The sequence below is a fragment of the Artemia franciscana genome, chromosome 1 (assembly GCF_032884065.1).
Source record: "Artemia franciscana chromosome 1, ASM3288406v1, whole genome shotgun sequence".
Lineage (NCBI taxonomy): Eukaryota > Metazoa > Arthropoda > Branchiopoda > Anostraca > Artemiidae > Artemia > Artemia franciscana.
The window spans coordinates 27,138,440-27,160,057 of NC_088863.1; the positions used below are offsets into that span (position 1 = coordinate 27,138,440).

General features: G+C 34.0%; 2 protein-coding genes across 10 annotated transcripts in view; both read left to right on the plus strand.

Annotated features, from left to right (window-relative positions):
- Positions 1-6,060, plus strand: part of LOC136027738 (uncharacterized) — a 40,875-nt gene extending 34,815 nt beyond the window's left edge. For 7 of the 9 annotated variants that reach the window (XM_065705229.1, XM_065705202.1, XM_065705209.1 and 4 more), the window contains one exon: positions 5,054-6,054. In XM_065705229.1, coding sequence (XP_065561301.1) covers positions 5,084-5,938 — 855 coding nt within the window. In that variant the 5' untranslated portion in view covers positions 5,054-5,083 and the 3' untranslated portion in view covers positions 5,939-6,054. Of the gene's footprint in view, positions 1-5,053 lie in introns of all 9 variants that reach the window. The other 2 variants (XM_065705237.1, XM_065705196.1) reach the window with 2 other exon arrangements.
- Positions 6,061-6,152: 92 nt separating this feature from the next.
- LOC136027731 (transcription factor 20-like) overlaps positions 6,153-21,618 on the plus strand; it is a 35,284-nt gene continuing 19,818 nt past the window's right edge. The window contains exons 1-2 of the mRNA XM_065705189.1: positions 6,153-6,347; positions 18,121-18,548. Coding sequence (XP_065561261.1) covers positions 6,185-6,347; positions 18,121-18,548 — 591 coding nt within the window. The 5' untranslated portion in view covers positions 6,153-6,184. The remainder of the gene's footprint in view (positions 6,348-18,120; positions 18,549-21,618) is intronic.

Here is a 21,618-nt window from a genome sequence, read left to right on the forward strand (position 1 = left end):
GAGTTTTTACTTAAGTACAAGTACAGGTAATGGAAAATTTAACTTAAGTAGTACTTCAAGTAAAAGTACTTCAAGTATGTGACAGCACTGTTTTGAATCACCAGATTCTGGCAGTAAAAAGAATAATTTCTAAAACCAGAGACAGAATACGGTTAAGTCGTTTCGGTTAATGATCAAGTATGTTTTACGTTGTAAAACGCTTTTATGACATGTTGCACTCTAATAATCATCAAATAATTGCTAAAAATGATAACTCTTAGCTATTGTTAATTAGCCTTTTTGTGGCCTCAGTCCACTTTCGTTTCTCTGTTAGAAGTTAAACTCTCTCACCATTCACCAGTTCATAAGTATTGCGTCAATTAAAAACTATCGAAGTGTTGGCAAAATGAATGAATATTAGATATTTCTAGGCTCTAGATGCAAGAGGTTTGAAAATCTATATTAAGGTTTATATTCCTGGAGCAATTTTTTGTATGGTATTTTTCTGGTCTCTTGCGACTTTATTGTTTCAATAAAAAACAAAATTTTTTCTATAATTTCGTAGCTGAAATTCAGTCTATTTATCTACCGAGTTAAATTTTAGCATTTGGATTTAAACGATTCTTTAGATTTAAAATGCAATGACCAAGGTGCTTAAAATTATTGAAATAAGGAGAACTATCCATTTTCCCGCCGTTTAGATCCTTCTCCAAGAAAATTCCAAATGATATTATAATATTGGCTTGGTGAATGGATTGATCTGGAATTAATAATCAGCTGTAAGTATCCCGTCTTTTTGGTTTAAGTTACAGCTACAAACTTTTGCAGTTTCACTTGTTTCAAGGGGAGTATGAATCTTTAAGGGCCAAATACATGAAGCGAGTTTACAAGCTACAAGTCATCTTTTGCATAAGCAGCGTGTAAACTAATCCAGTCTACTTGATGCGCTCGCTTCGTTGGCTGCTTTTAAAAGCACTCTGGAAAAAGTTGAACCTCCGGTGACCTTGCATACTATTCACTGGGTTTTGAGTGACCTAGTTTGTAAAATAGGCACTTGTACTCACACTAGCTTATTCACATGCTGCTACTAGCATACTAGCTAGGAAAATATTGCAGTGGTTAGCCTTAACAATAGACGACAACAGATGGCTGAGCAAGTGAAAAATTCTGTGTTTACTTGACTACTAGCGTACTCCCCGAATTACCGGCTTTTTACAAGCCGGCGTCTTAGTTTGTGAACTCGCTCCTTGTACTTTAGACTCGAGAAGGCTAAGTTGCATAAATTAGGAATAAATTTGAATGAATAGACTATTCTAGGTACCAAGAAAACCAACAGACTATATCGTTTTATTTAGTTAGGATTATTAGTAACGAAGGTGAATGCAGTGGATATGTAAAAATTTATGACCAAGACGCAGAGGATTTACTCGCAGTTGAAGAAAGAATAGGAATATAAGTCTTAGAACAAAGGTTAGGACACTAAAAGCCGCGATATCAATAGTTTTAAAGTATGGTTGGGAAACCAAAGTAACCCAAAAAGGATTTTAAAGAGTGTTGGTGTAAAGACGATTTTAGTCATTCGTTTCAATGATTGTATATCAAACAACAAACTGTTCAAAAACCTATTTTAATCCTACTGTCAAGGTGTACAGTGAAAGAAATGAGATAGATAGGTCATGATTTATGGATGAAGAATGAAATGATGCTACATTTCTGCCATTGTATATAAAAATTCTTGCGTGAATTTTACGATTTGTGAGACTGCCAATTTTGGAGTTTTGACCTCAAGGTTAAAACTCGAGTACAACAGGATTCTAAGGATGTCTCGTTTAAGCGATCCGATATATTTATATATATATATATATATATATATATATATATATATATATATATATATATATATATATATATATATAAATATATATATATATATATATATATATATATATATATATATATATATACATATATTTATCTTTATATATAAAAATAAGTTGTCTGTGTGTGGATCTGTGGATCAGGTGACGTCATGTTTGTCCGCATATGACGTCTGAATTATTTCACACTAATACAAAAGAAGAAAAAAACTAAAAAAGGTAAAAACTACAAAAAAAACTAAAAAGAAAAAAAAAGCTAAAAAACTAAAAAAAACTAAAAAAAGGTAAAAATCTAATAACTAAAAAAAAACTGAAAAAAATAAAAAAAGGCAAAAACTACAAAAAAAATAAAAACTAATAAAAAAACTAAAAAAGCTAAAAAACTAAAAAAACTAAAAAAAACTAAAAAAGGTAAAAAACTAAAAAAAACTAAAAACTAAAAAAGAAAAAAACTAAAAAAAAGGAAAAAACTGAAAAATAAAAGAGAAAAAGAAAACTAAAAAAATATGAATAAATATATATAAAAATAAGTTGTTTGTGGGTTATGTCTGTCTGTCTGTCTGTCGAGTGACGTCGTGTTTGTCCGCATATGACGTCTGAATTATTTCACACTAATACAAAAGAAGAAAAAAAACTAAAAAAGGTAAAAACTAAAAAACTAAAAAAAAAAAAACTAAAAAAGTAAAAAAAAAAACTAAAAAAAGGAAAAAACTGAAAAAACTAAAAAAAAAAAACTAAAAAAAAACTAAAAAAGCTAAAAAACTAAAAAAACTAAAAAAAACTAAAAAAAGGTAAAAAAAACAAAAAAAAACTAAAAACTAAAAAAGAAAAAACTAAAAAAAAGGAAAAAACTGAAAAATAAGAGAAAAAGAAAACTAAAAAAATATTAATAAATATAAAAAATATAAATATAAATATAATATAAATTAGCAATCAACAAGCACCGAGACACAAATGACGACCGGGACACAGGGAGTATAAATGACGACCAGGACATAAGTAAAAAAAAAACTAAAAAAACTAAAAAAATGGTAAAAACTACAAAAAAACTAAAAACTAATAAAAAAACTAGAAAATCTAAAAATCTAAATAAACTAAAAAAGAAAAAAAAGAAAAAAGGAAAAAAATAAAGGAGAAAAACAAAACTAAAAAACGAATGTATATACAGACCGGGACACCGGGATACAAATGACGACCGGGACACAGGGAATATAAATGACGACCGGGACACAGGGACACAACTACAATGGGGACGCCGGGAGGCACAGGGGGATATAAATGACGACCGGGACACCGGGACACAAGGAATATAAATGACGCCCGGGACACTCAAAGAGAAATCACAGACTGGAACACCGGGACACAAATGACGACCGGGACACAGGGAATATAAATGACGACCGGGACACAGGGACATAACTACAAAGGGGACGCCGGGGTGCACAGGGGGATATATAAATGACGATGGCGACTCAGGGAATGGTCGATTAGCAATCACCATCAACAAAGCTCAAGGGCAATCATTAGAATCATGAGGTATAGATCTGAATACGGATTGTTTTCCCATGGACCATTATATGTTGCATATTCAAGAGTCGGTAAACCTGAAAATCTATTTATATGCACAGACAATGGGACAGCAAACAAAGAATGTTGTATATTCGCAAGTTTTACGTAGTTAAAAACATATATATATATGTATATATATATATATATATATATATATATATATATATATATATATATATATATATATATATATATATATATATATATATATATATCTATATTCACAGGTGGGACATAGGGACACAACTACAATGGCGCGTAACTAATATGGCGCGTAACGACTTACGCGCGCGAAGCGCCACCCCAACAGCTAGTATATATATATAAATAAGTTGTTTGTGTGTGTCTGTTGACTGACGTCATGTTTGTGTGTCGACAGATGTCATGTTTGTCGACTGACGTCATCATAAGGATTGAGCTGTATGTCGTCATGGAGTTGTTTGTCGAATGACGTCATGTTTGTCAACTGATGAATTTACAGACCGGGACACCGGGACACAAATGACGACCGGGACACCGGGACACAGGGAATATAAATGACGACCGGGACACTCAAAGAGAAATTACAGACTGGGACACCGGGACACAGGGAATATAAATGACGCCCGGGACACAACTACAATGGCGACGCCGGGGGCACAGGGGGGATATATAAATGACGACCGGGACACAGAGAATGTTCGAAGAGAAATTACAGACCGGGACACCGAGACACAGGGAATATAAATGACGACCGCGACACTCAAAGAGAATTTACAGACTGGGACACCGGGACACAAATGACGACCGGGACACAGTGAATATAAATGACGACCGGGACACAGGGAAACAACTAGAACGGGGACACAGGGGGGTACAGGGGGATATATAAATGACGACGGGGACACAGGGATTGTTCGATTAGAGCTCAAGGGCAATCATTAGAATAATGAGGTATAGATCTGAATACGGATTGTTTTTTCCATGGACAATTATATGTTGCATGTTCAAGAGTCGGTAAACCTGACGACCTATTTATATGCACAGACAATGGGACAGCGAAGAATGTTGTATATTCACAAGTTTTACGTAGTTAAAAACATATATATATATATATATATATATATATATATATATATATATATATATATATATATATATATATATATATATATATATATATATATATATATCTATATTCACAGGTGGGTCACAGGGACAGAACTACAATGGCGCGTAACTAATATGGCGCGTAACGACTTACACGCACGGGGGGCTTGGGGGGTGCGAAGCGCCCCCACAAACTAGGTGTTGGGGTGGCGCGAAGCACCACCCCAACAGCTAGTCTGTTATAAATAAAAATAAGAATTAGAATTCATAAGACATTTGACTATCACCAAAAATTCGTCAGAACAGTTGTTACTGCTGATTTGATTGGTGGGATTTTCATTGAAGAAGTTCAAGGAAGAACAGCTTATTCTCTACTGGCGATAGCGTGTAAAATAAAGTAAATATGAAGTATAGACGATCAGATTTTTACCTGCAAAAATCTGAAAATCAGATTTTTGCTGTACTTTTATTTGTTGTGGTATTTTGTTTCCTTTTTGCACTTAAAGTAAGGTTTCATTATTTAATTTTATCTATTGAAGGTGTCAGAAAGTAGTTGAAATAGTGGTGCAATGTCAGATATTAGCGGTACAAACGAAACTGATGCTATACACCGCCGAATTGCTGAGGGAAATGCTAGCTCACCTAAACGAAAAAGACCTAGTACTCCCCTAAGCATCATGAAGAAAGCTAGGTCATCACCCTCACAATTTAAAGAAGCAAAAGAAAACTTACATCCAGCTGCAGAAAAGCTACAAACAAATGAAAAGGTTATGTTGGAAAAAAATATGAGCGAGCTGATAAATAGTGAAAACACAGTTGAAACTGGGAAAGATGAAAAAGAACATGAAAATACGCAAAAGGAAAGTGATAATACCATCTCACCAGAGAAAACTAATGATGTAGATAATTTTGACACATCAGTTCTTACTTTGAATGCCAAGAAATGTGCGGTAAGTAATGAACCAAATTCTTCTAGAATTGATGAAAGTGATGCAAGAGCAAGTAAATTTAATGAAAATATTTTCAAAACGGACGAAAATGAAGAAATCAAAAAGGAAGAAAAACATAATGGAGCTAAAACGTCGTCCTCTCGTCGGAAAAGTCAATCTCCTACGAAATTTACATACGTCCCAAAGTCTAGGAATTCTCCAGAAATCACACTGAATGGCTCTGAAAAAGTTAGAAAATCTAATAGAACACCTAAAAAGAGTGTACTTCTGAAAATGCATGAGGAAAGCCAAAAATTATATAAGAAATCAGAGACAAGTGAGGTTCAATCGCCAGAAATAGACGACAGAGAATTGGAATCATTGAGTCCTTGTTTGCGAAAAGCGGGAAGACCAAAGGGTAGTAAAAATAAGGCTCCGAGACCAGACAAAGGAAGGGGTAAGCTTTCACTTTTTTGTAATTTTGTCAGTTTTTAATTTTTATGGCACTTGGTATTAATCAAGTGACATATAGCGATCACAAATTCTGTCGGTCTGTCTGTCTGTCTGTCCCGGTTTCGCTAGTTTAGGCACTCTCAGATAAGCTAAGACGATGAGATTTGGCAGGCATATTAGGAACCAGACCAAGCTAAATTAGAAGTAGTCATTTCCTCGATTCGATCATCTGGGGAGGAGTGGGGATAATAATCTAATAGAACACCTAAAAAGAGTGTACTTCTGAAAATGCATGAGGAAAGCCAAAAATTATATAAGAAATCAGAGACAAGTGAGGTTCAATCGCCAGAAATAGACGACAGAGAATTGGAATCATTGAGTCCTTGTTTGCGAAAAGCGGGAAGACCAAAGGGTAGTAAAAATAAGGCTCCGAGACCAGACAAAGGAAGGGGTAAGCTTTCACTTTTTTGTAATTTTGTCAGTTTTTAATTTTTATGGCACTTGGTATTAATCAAGTGACATATAGCGATCACAAATTCTGTCGGTCTGTCTGTCTGTCTGTCCCGGTTTCGCTAGTTTAGGCACTCTCAGATAAGCTAAGACGATGAGATTTGGCAGGCATATTAGGAACCAGACCAAGCTAAATTAGAAGTAGTCATTTCCTCGATTCGATCATCTGGAGAGGAGTGGGGATACGGTTAATTTGGAAAAATTAGAAAAATGAGGTATTTTTAACTTACGAACGGGTGATCGGATCTTAATGAAATTTGATATTTAGAAGGATATCTTGTTATCTTAGCTCTATTCTTTTGGATATCTTAGAGATATTATTTTGAATGCCGACCGGATCCGGTGACATGGGGGGGAGGAGTTGTAGGGGAGTTGGAGGGGGAAACCTAAAATCTTGAAAAACGCTTAGAGTGGAGGGATCGGGATGAAACTTGGTGGGAAAAATAAGCACAAGTGCTAGATACGTGAATGATATAACCAGGATGGATCCGCTCTCTTTGGAGGAGCTGGGGGGGGGGTTAATTCAGAAAAAATAGAAAAACTGAGGTATTTTTAACTTACGAAGCAGTGATCGGATCTTAATGAAATTTCATATTTAGAAGGACCTCGTAACTCAGATCTCAAACTTTAAATCCCGACCGGATCCAATGTCATTGGGGGAGTTGGGGCGGGGGGAACCGGAAATCTTGGAAAAGGCTTAGGGTGGAGAGATCAGGCTGAAACTTGGTATTAAGAATAATCCCAAGTCTAATATACGTGGCTGAAATAACCGGACAGTTTTCACTCTCTTCGGGGGAGATGGGGGGGATAATTATGGATAATTACGAACGGGTGATCAGATCTTAATGAAATTTGACATTTAGAAGGATATTGTGCTTCAGAGCTCTGATTCTAAACTCGACCAGATCTGGTGACACTGGGTTGGAGTTGGAGGGGGAAACCGGAAATCTTGGAAAACGTGAAAATTGAGGTATCTTTATCTTACGAATGGGTGATCGGATCTTAACGAAACTTGATATATAGAAAGATTTTATGTCTCAGATGATCCATTTTCAATTCTAATCAGATCCATGGACAAGGGGGGTTGAAGGGGGGAAACATAAATCTTGGAAAACGTTTAGAGTGGAGAGATCGGGATGAAACTTGATTGGAAGAATAAGCACATGTTCTAGATACGTGATAAAAATAATTGGAACGGATCCGCTTTCCTTGAAAAAGTTGGGGGCGGGGGTATTAATTCGGAAAAATTAGAAAAATTGAGGTATCAAACAGTTCATGGTAACGAACTGTAGTAAGGAGCGACCCGGTTCAATAGTAAACGAAACTCTAAAAAACGGAATTTTGATGCTAAAAGATACGTCAAAAGAATTGAGTTTTTATGCTGATTTTAAATATATAAGTTTCATCAAACTTAGTCATTGTCATCAAAAGTTACGAACCTTAGAAAAATTTGCCTTATTTTGGAAAATAGGGAGACACACCCCCTAAAAGTCATAGAATCTTAACGAAAATCACACCATCGTATTCAGCGTTACTTAAAACGAACAGAAATTACTCCGTATATGAAATAGGTTGTCACCTCCGCAATTCCTCGCTCTTTACGCTAAAGTTTGACTCTTTGCCACAATTCTACTTTTTAAAACAATTAAAAACTTTAGCGTAAAGAGTGAGGGATTGCGGAGGTGACAACCCATTTCATATACGGAGTAATTTCTGTTCGTTTTAAGTTTTAATGTCGCTCCTTACTTTCAGTTAAAAAAAATTAGTTTTTTTGTTTAATTTTTAACTTAAGAACGGGTTAATGAAATTTGATATTTAGAAGGAATTCATGTCTCAGAGCTCTCGTTTTTTAAAATCCTTATCAGATCTGGTGACATTGGGGGGAGTTGGAGGGGGAAACCAGAAATCTTTGTTACGGCTATGAGTGGAGAGATCGGGATGAAACTTTGTGGGTAGAATAAGCAAATTTCGTAGATATTTGATTGACTTTACCGGACCGGATCGTCTCTTTGGGGGAGTTAGGGGGTCCAGTGCTTTGGCGAGTTTGGTGCTTTTGGACATGTTAGGACGATGAAAATTGGTAGGCATTTCAGGGAGCTGCACAAATTTACTTGATAAAGTTGCTTTTCCCGATTCGACCATCTGGGGGGCTGAAGGAAGAGGAAAAATTAGAAAAATGTGGAATTTTTAGCTTACGAGTGGGCGATCGGATCTTAATGAATTTTGATATTTAGAAGGACCTCATGTCTCAGAGCACTTATTTAAATCCCGACCGGGATTAAGTCTCTGATTTTCCTTTTAAATCAATCTATTGATTCTTAGAATTTCGCTAGAGCTCATGCCATATGAACTCTTGGCTCTTGGCTTTTCCGGCCTCGTCACAAGTGTCATATGAGCTCTTACCTCTTGTTGTCTCATAAATTTGTTGAATTTATCCCATCCTCGATGCCCCGCTCTTTATGCTAAAGTGTTTTATTGTTTTAAAAAGTAGAGTTGTGAAAAAGAATCGAACTTTAGCATAAAGAGTGGGGCGTTGAGGAGGGGACAGCCCCTTTCATATACGGAATAATTTCTGTTTGTTTTAACTTTTAATGTTGCTCCTTGCTTTCACTTAAAAAAACCTGTTTTTTTATTTAATTTCTGAACGTTTTCGAATTAAAGCAGGTTTTGATTTTGGCTCACTATACATGAATAATTAAAACGAAATTGCCTATTAATTTCACTTTTTTGGGGTAAATGGCTTTCTAAAAGTTTTGATTAAACTATTTTGAGAAAAAAGAGGTGGGAGAGGGGGCCTGGTCCCCCTCCAATTTATTTTGTTACTTAAAAAGGCCACTAGAATTTTTAATTTTGTTTACGAACGTTTTTATTAGTAATAAATACACGCAACTTACGAATTAACTTACGCAACGAACTACATTCGTATATCTTTATTACGTAAATGAGGGGGTTCTCCCCCTCGTCAATACCTCGCTCTTTTACACTAAAATTCGAATTTTGTTCCAGTTCTTTGAGAATGATTCCAGAATCACAAAGACAGGTTAATAAGAATAAATAGCTCTTTTGAAGTTATTAAATAAAAAAACAAGTTTTTTTAAACGAAAATAAGGAGCAACATTAAAACTTAAAACGAACAGAAACTACTCCGTATATGAAAGAAGCTTTTCCTCCTCAACGCCCCGCTCTTTACGCTAAAGTTTGACTCTTTCTCTTAACTCTAGTTTTAAAACAGTAAGAAACTTTAGATGAAAAAAAAAACAAAAAACAAATAAATACGCATCTGTGATCTTTTTCTGGCAAAAAATTCCAAAAAATTCCAGATAGGTGCCTATCTGGCATCTATACCCCCTTGAAACCTCTACAGTAGAGTTCTCTGATACACTGAATCTGATGTTGTGATTTTCATTAATATGCGATTACTTTTAGGGGATGTTTCCTCCTTTTTCTCGTAACTTTTGACGAGGAAAACTAAACTTGATGAAAACTATATATTTAACACTACTCGGTTACTATTAAACCGGGTTGTTTCTTTTCCACGAACTGTTTGATAAAAGAAAGTCATAGTAATTAAAATGAATAAAATCAGATTTTCGGTTGCTATTGAGCCGGGTCGCTTCTTTACCACGAACTGTTTGATAGAAAATTCTTGCCTGGTCTCTTATAGGCAGTAAATGCCTACTCCAGCCCTGCGTCGTGTATATTTTCTGTCACGCCTGGTGTTGAAAAAATTCAGGTAACCTTTATATATATATTTATATTTATATTTATATAATATAATATATATTTTTATATTTATATATATATATTTATATATATATATATATTTATGAATATATATTATATATATATATATATATATATATATATATATATATATATATATATATATATATATATATATATATATATATATATATATATATATATATATATATATAGATATATATATATATATAAGCTTCAAAGTCCAAATATTGATTTTATCGATTAAGAATATTTTTTTTAGTTTTTGCCAGTTTTCTGTGAATTTCATAAGAAATATTCAGAAGAGTCTAATTTAAAAATGAGCCTCGAAAATCTCACTAATTTCTTTTAACTATGCTCAAACTTGATAAAGTTAAGTTTACTTTAATTTAACCTTCTTAACTTAGCCTTAGCTTAACGTGACTTTGTAACTTGACTAAACTTGCTTAACTTATTTTTCTAAGCAGAAAGTTTTTCAGTGAAAAGTGAAGAGCCATATCAAACAGTTCGTGGTAATTAGTGTCAGTATGAGTTTAGTATCTGAACTGTATGAGTTTGGTATCCGAACTAAAAGGAACTAGCTTATGAACCTAATCGGATTATTTTTTGTACTGTACTGTGTGAAATTGCGCAAAAAACTTGCGGATTTAATTGTGAGAGATTGCTCACTTCATACAAAGTGAGTTATTATTTATCATAGTGTATAATTGAATATATTGGTGTTATCGCTAATATTTACTTTTGGTCAAGTAACCTTGAATTAAAACTGATTAACAGTTCGTGAATCTGCAGTGTCTTGTCGGAGCAAATGACGGGAAAAAGCCCCTAAGGCTACCACCCGAGAAGGATACTCCCACTGAAACCCTTAGCCAGTCACCATTCCAACCTACCTCTAAAACTCTTCCTAGAACCCCCCCTCCAACTACGCGATCCAAAAAAGTTAGCCATTTGTCAGGAATTTAGGCCTTAGACGAAACTAACTCTAATGAAATAGGCAAGACTCCTGGCAAAAAGAGGAAAAAGGATGAAACTCGTTTGTCAGTGATAGTGCAACCTCTCTCTTCAAGTGTCCCTGAAACTAGTGCTGGCGATTACCCCAATTATTATACTGTCTCAATCAAGAAAACCAATGGCCAACCCTTTTCAAAATATCGAATAATGGAAATTAGGATAGCTGTCTTTCTGATCACCAAGGTAAATTTTGAACTTGTTTTCAAGCAGTACGAGTCTATTGATATTTACTTTACGTCCTCTCAGGCGGCAGACCATGTCCTGTCAAAATCCAAAGAAATAAATCTTGATGGCTCAAAAATTTTAGCCACAAAAAAAGATGTGGAAAAGTTACACAAGTATGTGCTGTATGGTGTTGATGCCAGTGTAAAAGTGGAGGAAATGCAAACTGAACCAATAGATTATTCAGGCCTTCTCATCAATCCTTCAACTACTTTAAGGCTAAGTTTAAACAAAGAAGGTTTTCTTCACCCAAGCCGTTCAATTCTCATTTCCTGCAAAGTTGAGCTAAGTAGAGAAATATTCTTGTACAGTATGTCCCTTTTTTACAAGATTTATAAGCCCAAGCCCCTACAATGCTCCACTTGTCTGGCCCACGGCCACAGCAAAAAACACTGCAAACAGTCCCATCCGTCTTGCCTTAAATGTGAGAAAACAGGCCACGCAATTAGTGAATGCCCTGAGTCAGACCCTTCTTGCAGAAATTGTAACCGTAAGGGACACACAACCCTCCAAAAACAATCTTTCCCGGCTCACCAAAAGCGAATCATAATCCTTAGAACATCTGATAAAATGAACCTACCCTACTCAGTTGTAGCTGCAAGAATCCCTTGGCAACCCACACCCCATCGGCCCAGAAGGCAATTCCTCTGTTTATGGTAATTTTACTAGTACATTTGGAATAAAGTAAAACCGGTTTACTTAAGTGGTCATTCCTCTGATTCTGCTGATTCTACTACTCCATTTGATTTCAAATAAACCGGTTTGCTAAGTGGTCATTCCTCTGATTACGTTGATTTTATGTCCTACGGTGAATATGCAAATAAGGTTCAGGGTATATGCAAATGAGGGTTACCGTTTGCATTCATAAGAAACCTGGTTGCTAGCAAAGGTCATTACTGGATCTGGCTGCTAAGTAAACTGGCTATGAAAATTATGTTATCACGGGCTCCATCAACCGAATAATAATCCCATGTCAAATATCATATTCTAAATACTGATTCTAAAAAGCGGCAGTTTTTTTTCCTCCCCTTCTTCTTAGAAATATCTTAGGTTTTATGTGGTAGATTTGCCTTTCAGTGGTTGTGCCACTTTCATGGTCATGTTTTCTATGTTAAAAGATGCCAGATGCAATGATTATCTTTTTAATTAGCCGCCAATCAAATCTCTTAGGCAACGTATTAATATGTTGTCCTTCATTAGATTCCTCACATGGTATGACGCGACTATAAAACAGTTCAAGTTTTTATCTTCAGTTCCCACCCCATTTTCCAGCCCCCCTCCTTCTTAGAAACATGAAAACTTTTTATTGGCTTAAACTTTAAGTATACGAATGCGACAATAAATGTTTCTCTTCTCGCTAAGAAGGCTATCATCAAACCTTGGTATGTATTTCTGTATATCTTTACGAGTTTGCCACTGTCGTGGCATACATGAGTTTAATTAAAATCAAATATGGTAACGAACTGTGAGTAAGGAGTGACTCAGCCCTAAAAATGAGCCTGAGAGGGGTCCTAGTTGCCCTCCAATTTTTTTGGTCACTTTAATAGGGCACTAGAACTTTTAATTTACATTAGAATGAGCCCTCTCTCGACATTCTAGGACAACTGGATTGACACGATCACCCCTGCAAAAAAACAAGAACAAATAAACACACATCCTTGATCTTTCTTCTGGCAAAAATTCCACAATTTTGTTGATAGGAGCTTGAAACAACAACAGGGGGTTCTCTGATACGCTGAATCTGATGGTGTAATTTTTATGAATATTCTATTACTTTTATAGGGTGTTTTTCCCTTTTTCTCAAATAAGGCAAATTTTCTCGTTTTTTTTTTGGCAGCTTTGCTTTAAGTGGTAGTGCCACTTCCATAGTCATATTTTCTATGTTAAAAGATGTCAGGTGCAATGATTATCTTTTTAATAAGGCGCTAATCAAATTTTTTAGGCAACGTATTAATACATTGTCTTTCATTTGATTCCGTACCTGGCATAATGCAAATATAAACAGTTCAAGTTTATTCTCAGTTCCCACTCCATTTTCCAGACTCGCCTCCTTCTTAGAAATATTAAAAGGTTTTATTGGCTTAAACTTTAAGTAGACGAATACGACAACAAATATTTCTCGGAAATTTAAGAAGTGACTCGGCCCAAAAAATGAGCGTGGGAGGGGGTCTAGTTGCCCTCTAATTTTTTGGTCCCTTAAAAAGGCCACTAGACCTTTTAATTTCCATTATGATGAGCCCTCTTTCGACATTCTAGGACGACTGAGGTGATACTATTACTCCTAGGGAGAAAAAACAAAGCAAATAAACACCCATCCATGATCTTTCTTCGGGCAAAACATACAAAATTCCACATTTTTTAAAATAGGACCTTAAAACCTCTCTTAAAACTTCTCTGATACGCTGAATCTGATGGTATGCTTTTCATCAAGATTCTATGACTTTTAGGGGGAGTTTCCCTCTTTTTTCTAAAACAAGGCAAGTTTTCTCAGGTTTTTTGTGGCAGATTTGCCTTTAAGTGGTAGCGCCACTTCCATAGTCATATTTTCTATGTTGACAGATGCCAGATGCAGATAGCATCGAACCAATGGTCCTAGGTTACCAGAGGGAGGGCTCATTCAATCGAAAATCAAGTTTTCTTTTTAATTAGCAAAAGAGATAACGCCACAGCAATTAGTGTTTTCTGCAATATTTGGGGGGGGGGACAAGACAACAGTTTTGTATCAGAGAGGATCAAAATACAATTGTTTGAATATTATCTTGTAGCAAATCAATTTAAAATTTTAAAAAGTCGTATAATCTACATTCCTATTTCAGAGGTCGAAATGACACGGCTTTTGTATTTCTAAAGCTACAGGCAGTCAATACAAAATAAGCTGATAGTATAAACAATTATTTTGTAGCTTCTTTTAACTGAGTTTAATTATTTTTAGGATAATGTATTCTATTTACAGTGTTGTGTAGATGTAAATAAGCTATAGAGGTGAAGGCTTCAAAGATATTTCTGTGAGCGGGGAGAGGCTGAAGCCTCGAAAAGTTTATATTTAGGCCTATACCTTTGAAATTTCGTAGAGCTTCCAGATAAATATATTAGGAGAGAGAAAGGGGGAAGAGGGAGGTTTACGACTTCTCCCAATCTTCTCTCAGTATGAAATTCGAAAAGCCTGTAAAACAGGTGACTTTTTGTAATAGCTCCCCTTTTATTGCAGAACCATTGCAAGGTTAATATAAAATACTACTGTTTACGCTTACCTGCAAAGAATTTGGAGGGGTCTTGGGAGGAGAGGGGAGGGAGGTAATCTTAAAAAAGGATTTGTTCAAAGAAGTCCCTTTGAAAACCGTAATAATGATGACCTTAAGATTCCTTTTTATGTTTCTGACTCTGCCTCACTGACTCTTTCCTCAAATTAATACAAAAAAAAAAATCCACAAAAGGGGTTTTTCAAAGAAAATTAAAGATCTATATTAAGCAAAAGATGAGCAGAAAGAAAGTCCAATAATTTTTCACGTGTAAAATTGCTATACATCCCGATTAATTAGATAAATAGATTTAATATTTGGAGGTAGATTAGTCTGAAAATATGTATTCTACCAAAATAAGTAGAAGTGGAAAAACTGCTTCGATACAATAATGGCTCGTATTTGGGTTATCCTTTGCCGTCGTCTATTTCTTCCCATTTAGGGTCCCTGAAAAATGTCTGGAAAGACTCTCGTAGACACTAACGACATGAGTTACTCTAGCGACAGACTTTGGAACTAAAATTTCTTTCGTGAACTATTATTTTAAACTTTATTCATTCCCAATAACAAATACTATATGGTACAAAAATTCTCTTCCCCTGGGGAGAGGTTACTATCCACAAAGGCGTAGTTATCAGACTTCTCAACTATGCTGAATCCAATGTCTGTCTCGAAGTTTTGATCAGATGTCCTTAGAGAAAAAAAAGATAGTGGGATGGGAAATAGATATCCTACTATCTTTTTGGTCACTTAAGAAGGCACTAGAACTTTTGATTTCTTTTCGAATGAGCCCTCTGCCAATATTACAGGGCCATTAGTTCGGTAGATAATCCATGGGAAAATGATCACATATTTTTGTAGATCAAAGCTTCAAACCTCCACAGACAGGTTCTTTGACATGCTGAGCCTAATAAATTTATTTCATTCGGATCGCTTGACATCTTGAGGTAGGTTTTCTCCTTTTTTCAAAACGAGGCAAATTTTCTGAGGCTGATAGCATTTGATGGGTAACATTAGACTTTGTAAATTTTGTCAAATAGTTTGTGGGAACAAACTGTGGTAAGGGGCGACCCGGCTCAATAGTAACAGAAACTCTGAAAAAAAAGGGAATTTTTATTCAAGTAGATACATCAAAAGAATTGGATTTTTATGCTAATGATAAATATATAAGTGATATCAAGTTTAGTCTTACCCATCAAAAGTTACGAGCTCGAGAAAATTTGCCTTATTTGAGAAAAAAGGAGGAAACACCCCCTAAAAGCCATAGAATCTTAATCACACCATCACGTTCAGCGTATCAGAGAACCCTATTGTAGAGTTTTCAAGCTCCTATCTGCAAAAATTTGGAATTTTGAATTTTTTGTCTGAAGAAAGATCACGGATGCGTGTTTTGTTTTTTATTTTATTTTTTTTTCCAGGGGTGATCACATTGACCCAGTCGTTCTAGAATGTTGAGAGAGGGCTCATTCTAACGAAAATTAAAAGTCTAGTTTCCTTTATAAGTGACTAAAAAAAATTGAAGGGCAACTAGGCCCCTTCCCACACTCATTTTTTCCCAAAGTCAATAGATCAGAATTTTGAGATTGAATTTTATTCAGCATAGTCTAAGATCTAATAAATACGTCTTTGAGGAAGACTTAATCCCCAACAGTCCCCGGGGGAAGGGCTGCAAGTTATGAACTTTGTCCATTGTTTACATAAAGTATTGGTTATTGACGAAGTATACTGACGTTTACGAGGACGTTACGTGAGAGTATCTCTTCATGGAGGAATTTATCATGTGTGAAGAAAATTTTTGCCTGAAAAGGGGCTGGATTTTTCAGCATTGTTTGTAAAAACAATGTGAAATTGAATAAAAAAACAAATTTTTTTCAACTGAAAGTAAAGAGCAACAATGAAACTTATAACGAGCAGAAATTATTACAAACATTAGGGGGTTCCTCCCCTCCTCAATACTCGCTCTTTACGCTAAAGTATTTTTAGTAATTTCAAAAGAGGTATTTATTCTAAATGAATGGCCTTTGTGATTCAGGGGATCATTCTTAAACAATTGGAATAAAATTCGAACTATAGTGTAAAGAGTGAGGAACTGACGGGAGGGGGGACAGAACCCCCTCATATACGTAGTAGAAATATACGAATATAGAAGTTCGCTACGTAAGGTAATTTGTAAGTTACTTATATTTATTACTAATAAAAACGTCTGTAAATAAAATTATCCGATCAAAACTTTGAGAAAGCCATTTGTGCAAAAAAAAGTAAAATTAATATAAAATTTCGTTTTAATTATTCATATACGGTGATCCAAAATTAAAACTTACATTAATTCAAAAACGTTGAGAAATTAACTAAAAAAAACAAGTTTTTTCAACTGAAAGTAAGGAGCAATATTAAAACTTAAAATGAATAAAAATTATTCCGTATATGAGAGGGATCGGCCCCTTGTCAACGCCTCGCTTCTTGCGCTAAAGTATTTTTAGCAATTTCAAAGGAGCTGTTTATTCTATCTAAGCGGCTTTTGTGGTTCAGCGGTCATTCTTAAAGAATTGAAACAAAATTCGAACTTTAATGTAAAGAAGGACGTATTGACGAAGGGGCGAATACTCTCATATACTTAATAAAAAAAATACGAATAAAGAAGTTCGTAGGGTAAGTTAATTTGTAGGTTACGTATATTTATTACTAATAAAAACGTTCGTAAATAGAATTAAAAGTTCTAGTGGTCTTTTTAAGTAACCAAAAAATTTGAGGGCAGCTAGAATCCCCTTCCTCGCCCCTTTTTCTCAAATCATCAGATCAAAACTTTGAGAAAGCCATTTTACCAAAAAAAGTAAAATTAATTTGAAAATTTCCTTTTAATTATACGGTTCCTTTTATTAGCACGGTGAACTAAAATCAAAACCTACATTAATTAAAATGTTTAGAAATTAAATAAAAAACGAAAATTTAAAGAATTTTTTTTACTGAAAGTAAGGAGCGACATTAAAATTTACAGAAATTATTCTGTACATGAAAGGGGTTGTCCCCTCCTCAACGCCCCGCTCTTTACGGAAAAGATAAATAAGAAAAAAACTATCGAACAAACAAACAAAAACACGCGTCCGTGACCAACCTTCTTGAACAAAAATACAAAATTTCGTAATTTCTGAAATTTGACCAATTTTTACAGGCTCGTAACTTTTGATTACTAATTTCAAATTTTTCAATAATCAAAGTCTTAAAATTTTATATATTTTGAATCGCCATTAAAAGCCAACTCTTTTTATGCATACTTTATGTATGATATGTATTATTCTTTTGACGTCATTAGATTTTTTTGAGTATCTGTTACTATTAGCACGAGTCACTCCTTACTTATGGTTCTTTACCACGAACTGTTTGATTCTGCTTCATTTTTGTTCATTTTACACGTTTTTTGTACATTTTTTTCCAGAACTGGAGTCTTAGCTATGGCCTTTGTGCTTAATTATTATTAATATATTTTTATGACATTTTTAGGCAAAGGGAAAAAGAGGAAAAACAAAGATACAAGAAATCAGCCAAATCTTAGCATAGATCCTCGATTTGGTGGAAAAGTTAACATACCATCCTCTAGTAAATCAAAGACAGAGAAACAGGTGGAAATAAAAGGACCTAAAATTAATATCACTAGTCGATCAAGCTCCATTAAGTCAATTAAGTTTATAGATCAAGAAGAAGAAAACAAAGAAAAGAAATTGGTCAAGATTATAAAAGACCAGCAGCGCCTCTATAAGGCGAATATAATTCTAACCGAGGACAAAGACACGGTTGACAGCTCTTGGGTCTGTTTATTTTGTAAAAAGCTGTCCCATGAACAAGGTTTGGGAGATTTGTTAGGTCCTTATTTTGTGACAGCACCAGATGATGATGATGATGACGATGACAATGAAGCTCTCCAGAGTACTGTAAGTATTTATATTATGCTATCTGGGTCCCGGTGGCTTCGCCGCCGGGCCCAAGCATGACACGCGGCAGGCTTCTATATATAAATTCTCATTGTCCCTTGTGTTCTATTGATGTTTTTTTTAGATATTTGATTATTAAAGCAAGCCCATTTCTAACAATGATATCTACTAAGCTTCAAAGTTTTGCTTTACTCTTTTAAGGTTTTTGAGTTCTTATAATCCCTTGTTTTTTAATTTTAATTTAAATTTTTATTTTGTTTTTAGTTTTTTCTTTTTTAGTTTCTATTTTTTAGTTTTTTCTTTTTTTGGTTTTTTTTTCTTTTTCAGTTTTTTTAATTTTTAGTTTTTTCTTTTTTAGTGTTTTTCTTTTTAATTTTTTTGTTTCTAGTTTTTTTCTTTTTTTTTCTTTTTTTAGTTTTTTTCTTTTTTTCTTTTTAGTTTTTTTAGTTTTTTACCTAATTTAGGTTTTTTTAATTTTTTCTTTTTTGTTTTTTTCTTTTTTAGTTTTTTTTTTGTTTTTACCTATTTTATTTTTTTTTACTTTTTTGTATTTTATTTTTTCCCTTTAGTCTTTCTTTTTTTAGCCTTTTTTTTCGTTTTTTTGTTTATCTTTAGTTTTTATCTTTTTGAATTTTTTATTTTTTTTAGTTTTTTCTTCTTTAATTTTTCCTTTATAATTTTTTTAGTTTTTCTCCATTTTTAGTTTTTTCTGTTTTTTTTTTTGTTTTTTAGCAATTCTTTTTTTTAGTTTCTTCTTTTCTTTTCTTGTTTTGTTGTTTTCTTTACGAACCATGGAATTAGAGATAAAAATATTAAGATAGGGGAAGTTTTTCCAGCAGTGAAATACCAAATGACCGATAGCTGTGTAATCAAAGAATCCAGAGTAATTAAGATAATGTTTTAATTATAATTACTTAAATCATTTTTATTTAGATTATATGTTATATTTTTATTGAATATATAATTACATTTTTTAACAGTTTATAAGGACATATTTTAAATACATCAAATTATAATTATCATAATTATTTCAATTATAATGAGATTATTTAAGTACAATTTAATAGAATTCTTTCCTCTTTTGTGTTGTGCAATACATCTTTTGTTTTTTTTTTCTCTCTTTTTTAAACGAAATCGCCTCTTTATCTTGTGTCCATTTCTCGGATGCTATTTTACTTTTAAAAGGTCAAAGATACGGCCAATCGTCGGTGATTTTTCTATTTTTTTCCCAAAATAATTTTTAAAAGTCCTTTAAATTTGTTTTCTATAGTTCGAGTCCATAGCCCGAATATATTAGCTGTGGTTTAAAGATAGGGTCAAACTGATAATTGTTCTTTTTTTATGATTAAATAAAAAAAAACTAATTTTTTTAGCTGAAAGTAAGGAGCGACATTAAAACTTAAAACGAACAGAAATTACTCCGTATATGAAATGGGTTGTCCCCTCCGCAATCCCTCGCTCTTTACGCTAAAGTTTGACTCTTTACCACAATTCTACTTTTTAAAACAATTTAAAGCTTAGCGTAAAGAGCGAGGGAGTGCGGAGGGGACAACCCATTTCATATACGGAGTAATTTCTGGTCGTTTTAAGTTTTAATGTCGCTCCTTACTTTCAGCTAAAAAATTATTTTTTTTTAATTTAATTTCTGAACGTTTTTGAATTAATACATGTTTCGTTTTGGCTCTCCTCACATAAATTATTAAAATGAAATTTGTATATTAATTCTTTTTTTGGCTAAATGGCTTTCTCTTAGTTTCGATCAGACGATTTTGAGAAATAAGGGGTGGAGAAGGAGGTCTAGTTGCCCTCCAATTTTTCGGTTACTTAAGAATGCAACTAGAACTTTTAATTTTTAATGAATGTTTTTATTAGTAAAAAATATACGTAACTTAAGAATTAACTTACGTAACAAACTTTCATAATCTTATATTTTTATTATGTATACGAGGGGGTTTTTACCCTCGTTAATACCTCGCTCTTTACACTAAATCGTTAGTTTTGTCCCAATTCTTTAAGAATGACCCCTGAATCAGAAAGGCCGTAGAATAAATAGTTGAAATTACTAAAAATACTTTAGCATAAGGAGCGAGGTATTTATTTCCTCCTAAATACCTCGCTCTTTATGTTAAAGTATTTTTAGAACCCCTCATATAAGTAATAACCTCTGTTCGTTTTAAGTTTCAATGCTACCCCTTCCTTTCATTTGAAAAAACGTTTTCATATTTATTTTTCATTGTTTTCTTTTAGTAATGCTAGAAAATCCTGTGCCCTTTTCATTGAATTTTTCTTCCCCAATGACAGATTCCTCCAAGAAAAGATCCTCCAACATAGCCCCCTCCCCTCAGCCCCACCCCCAAACAAAATAAAATCCCCCTGAAAACGTCTGTACACTTCCCAATAACCATTACTATATGTAAACACTGGTCAAAGTTTGTAACTTGCAGCCCCTCCTCCAGGGATTGTGGGGGAGTAAGTCATCCCCAAAGACATAGTTATTATGGTTTTGGACTATGCTGAACAAAATGAGCGTGGGAGGGGGCCTCGATGCCCTCCAGTTTTTTTGGTTACTTAAACAGGGCACTAGAACTTTTTATTTCCGTTAGAATGAGCTCTCTTGCGACATTCTAGGACCACTTGGTCGATACGATGACTCCTGGGGAAAAGAAGAAAAAAAAAAAAAAATAAAAAAAAAAATAAACACGCACCCGTGATTTTTCTTCTGGCAAAAAATACAAAATTCCACATTTTTGTAGATAGGAGCTTGAAACTTCTACAGTAGGGTTCTCTGATACGCTGAATCTGATAGTGTCATTTTCGTTAAGATTCTACGACTTTAAAGGGGGTGTTTCCCCTTATTTTCTTAAATAAGGCAAATTTTCTCAGGCTCGTAACTTTTGATGGGTAAAACTAAACTTGATGAAACTTATATATTTAAAATCAGCATTAAAATGCGTTTCTTTTGATTTAGCTATTGATATCAAAATTGAATTTTTTAGAGTTTTGGTTACTATTGAGCCGGGTCGCTCCTTACTACAGTTCGTTACCACGAACTGTTTGATTATACGGTATT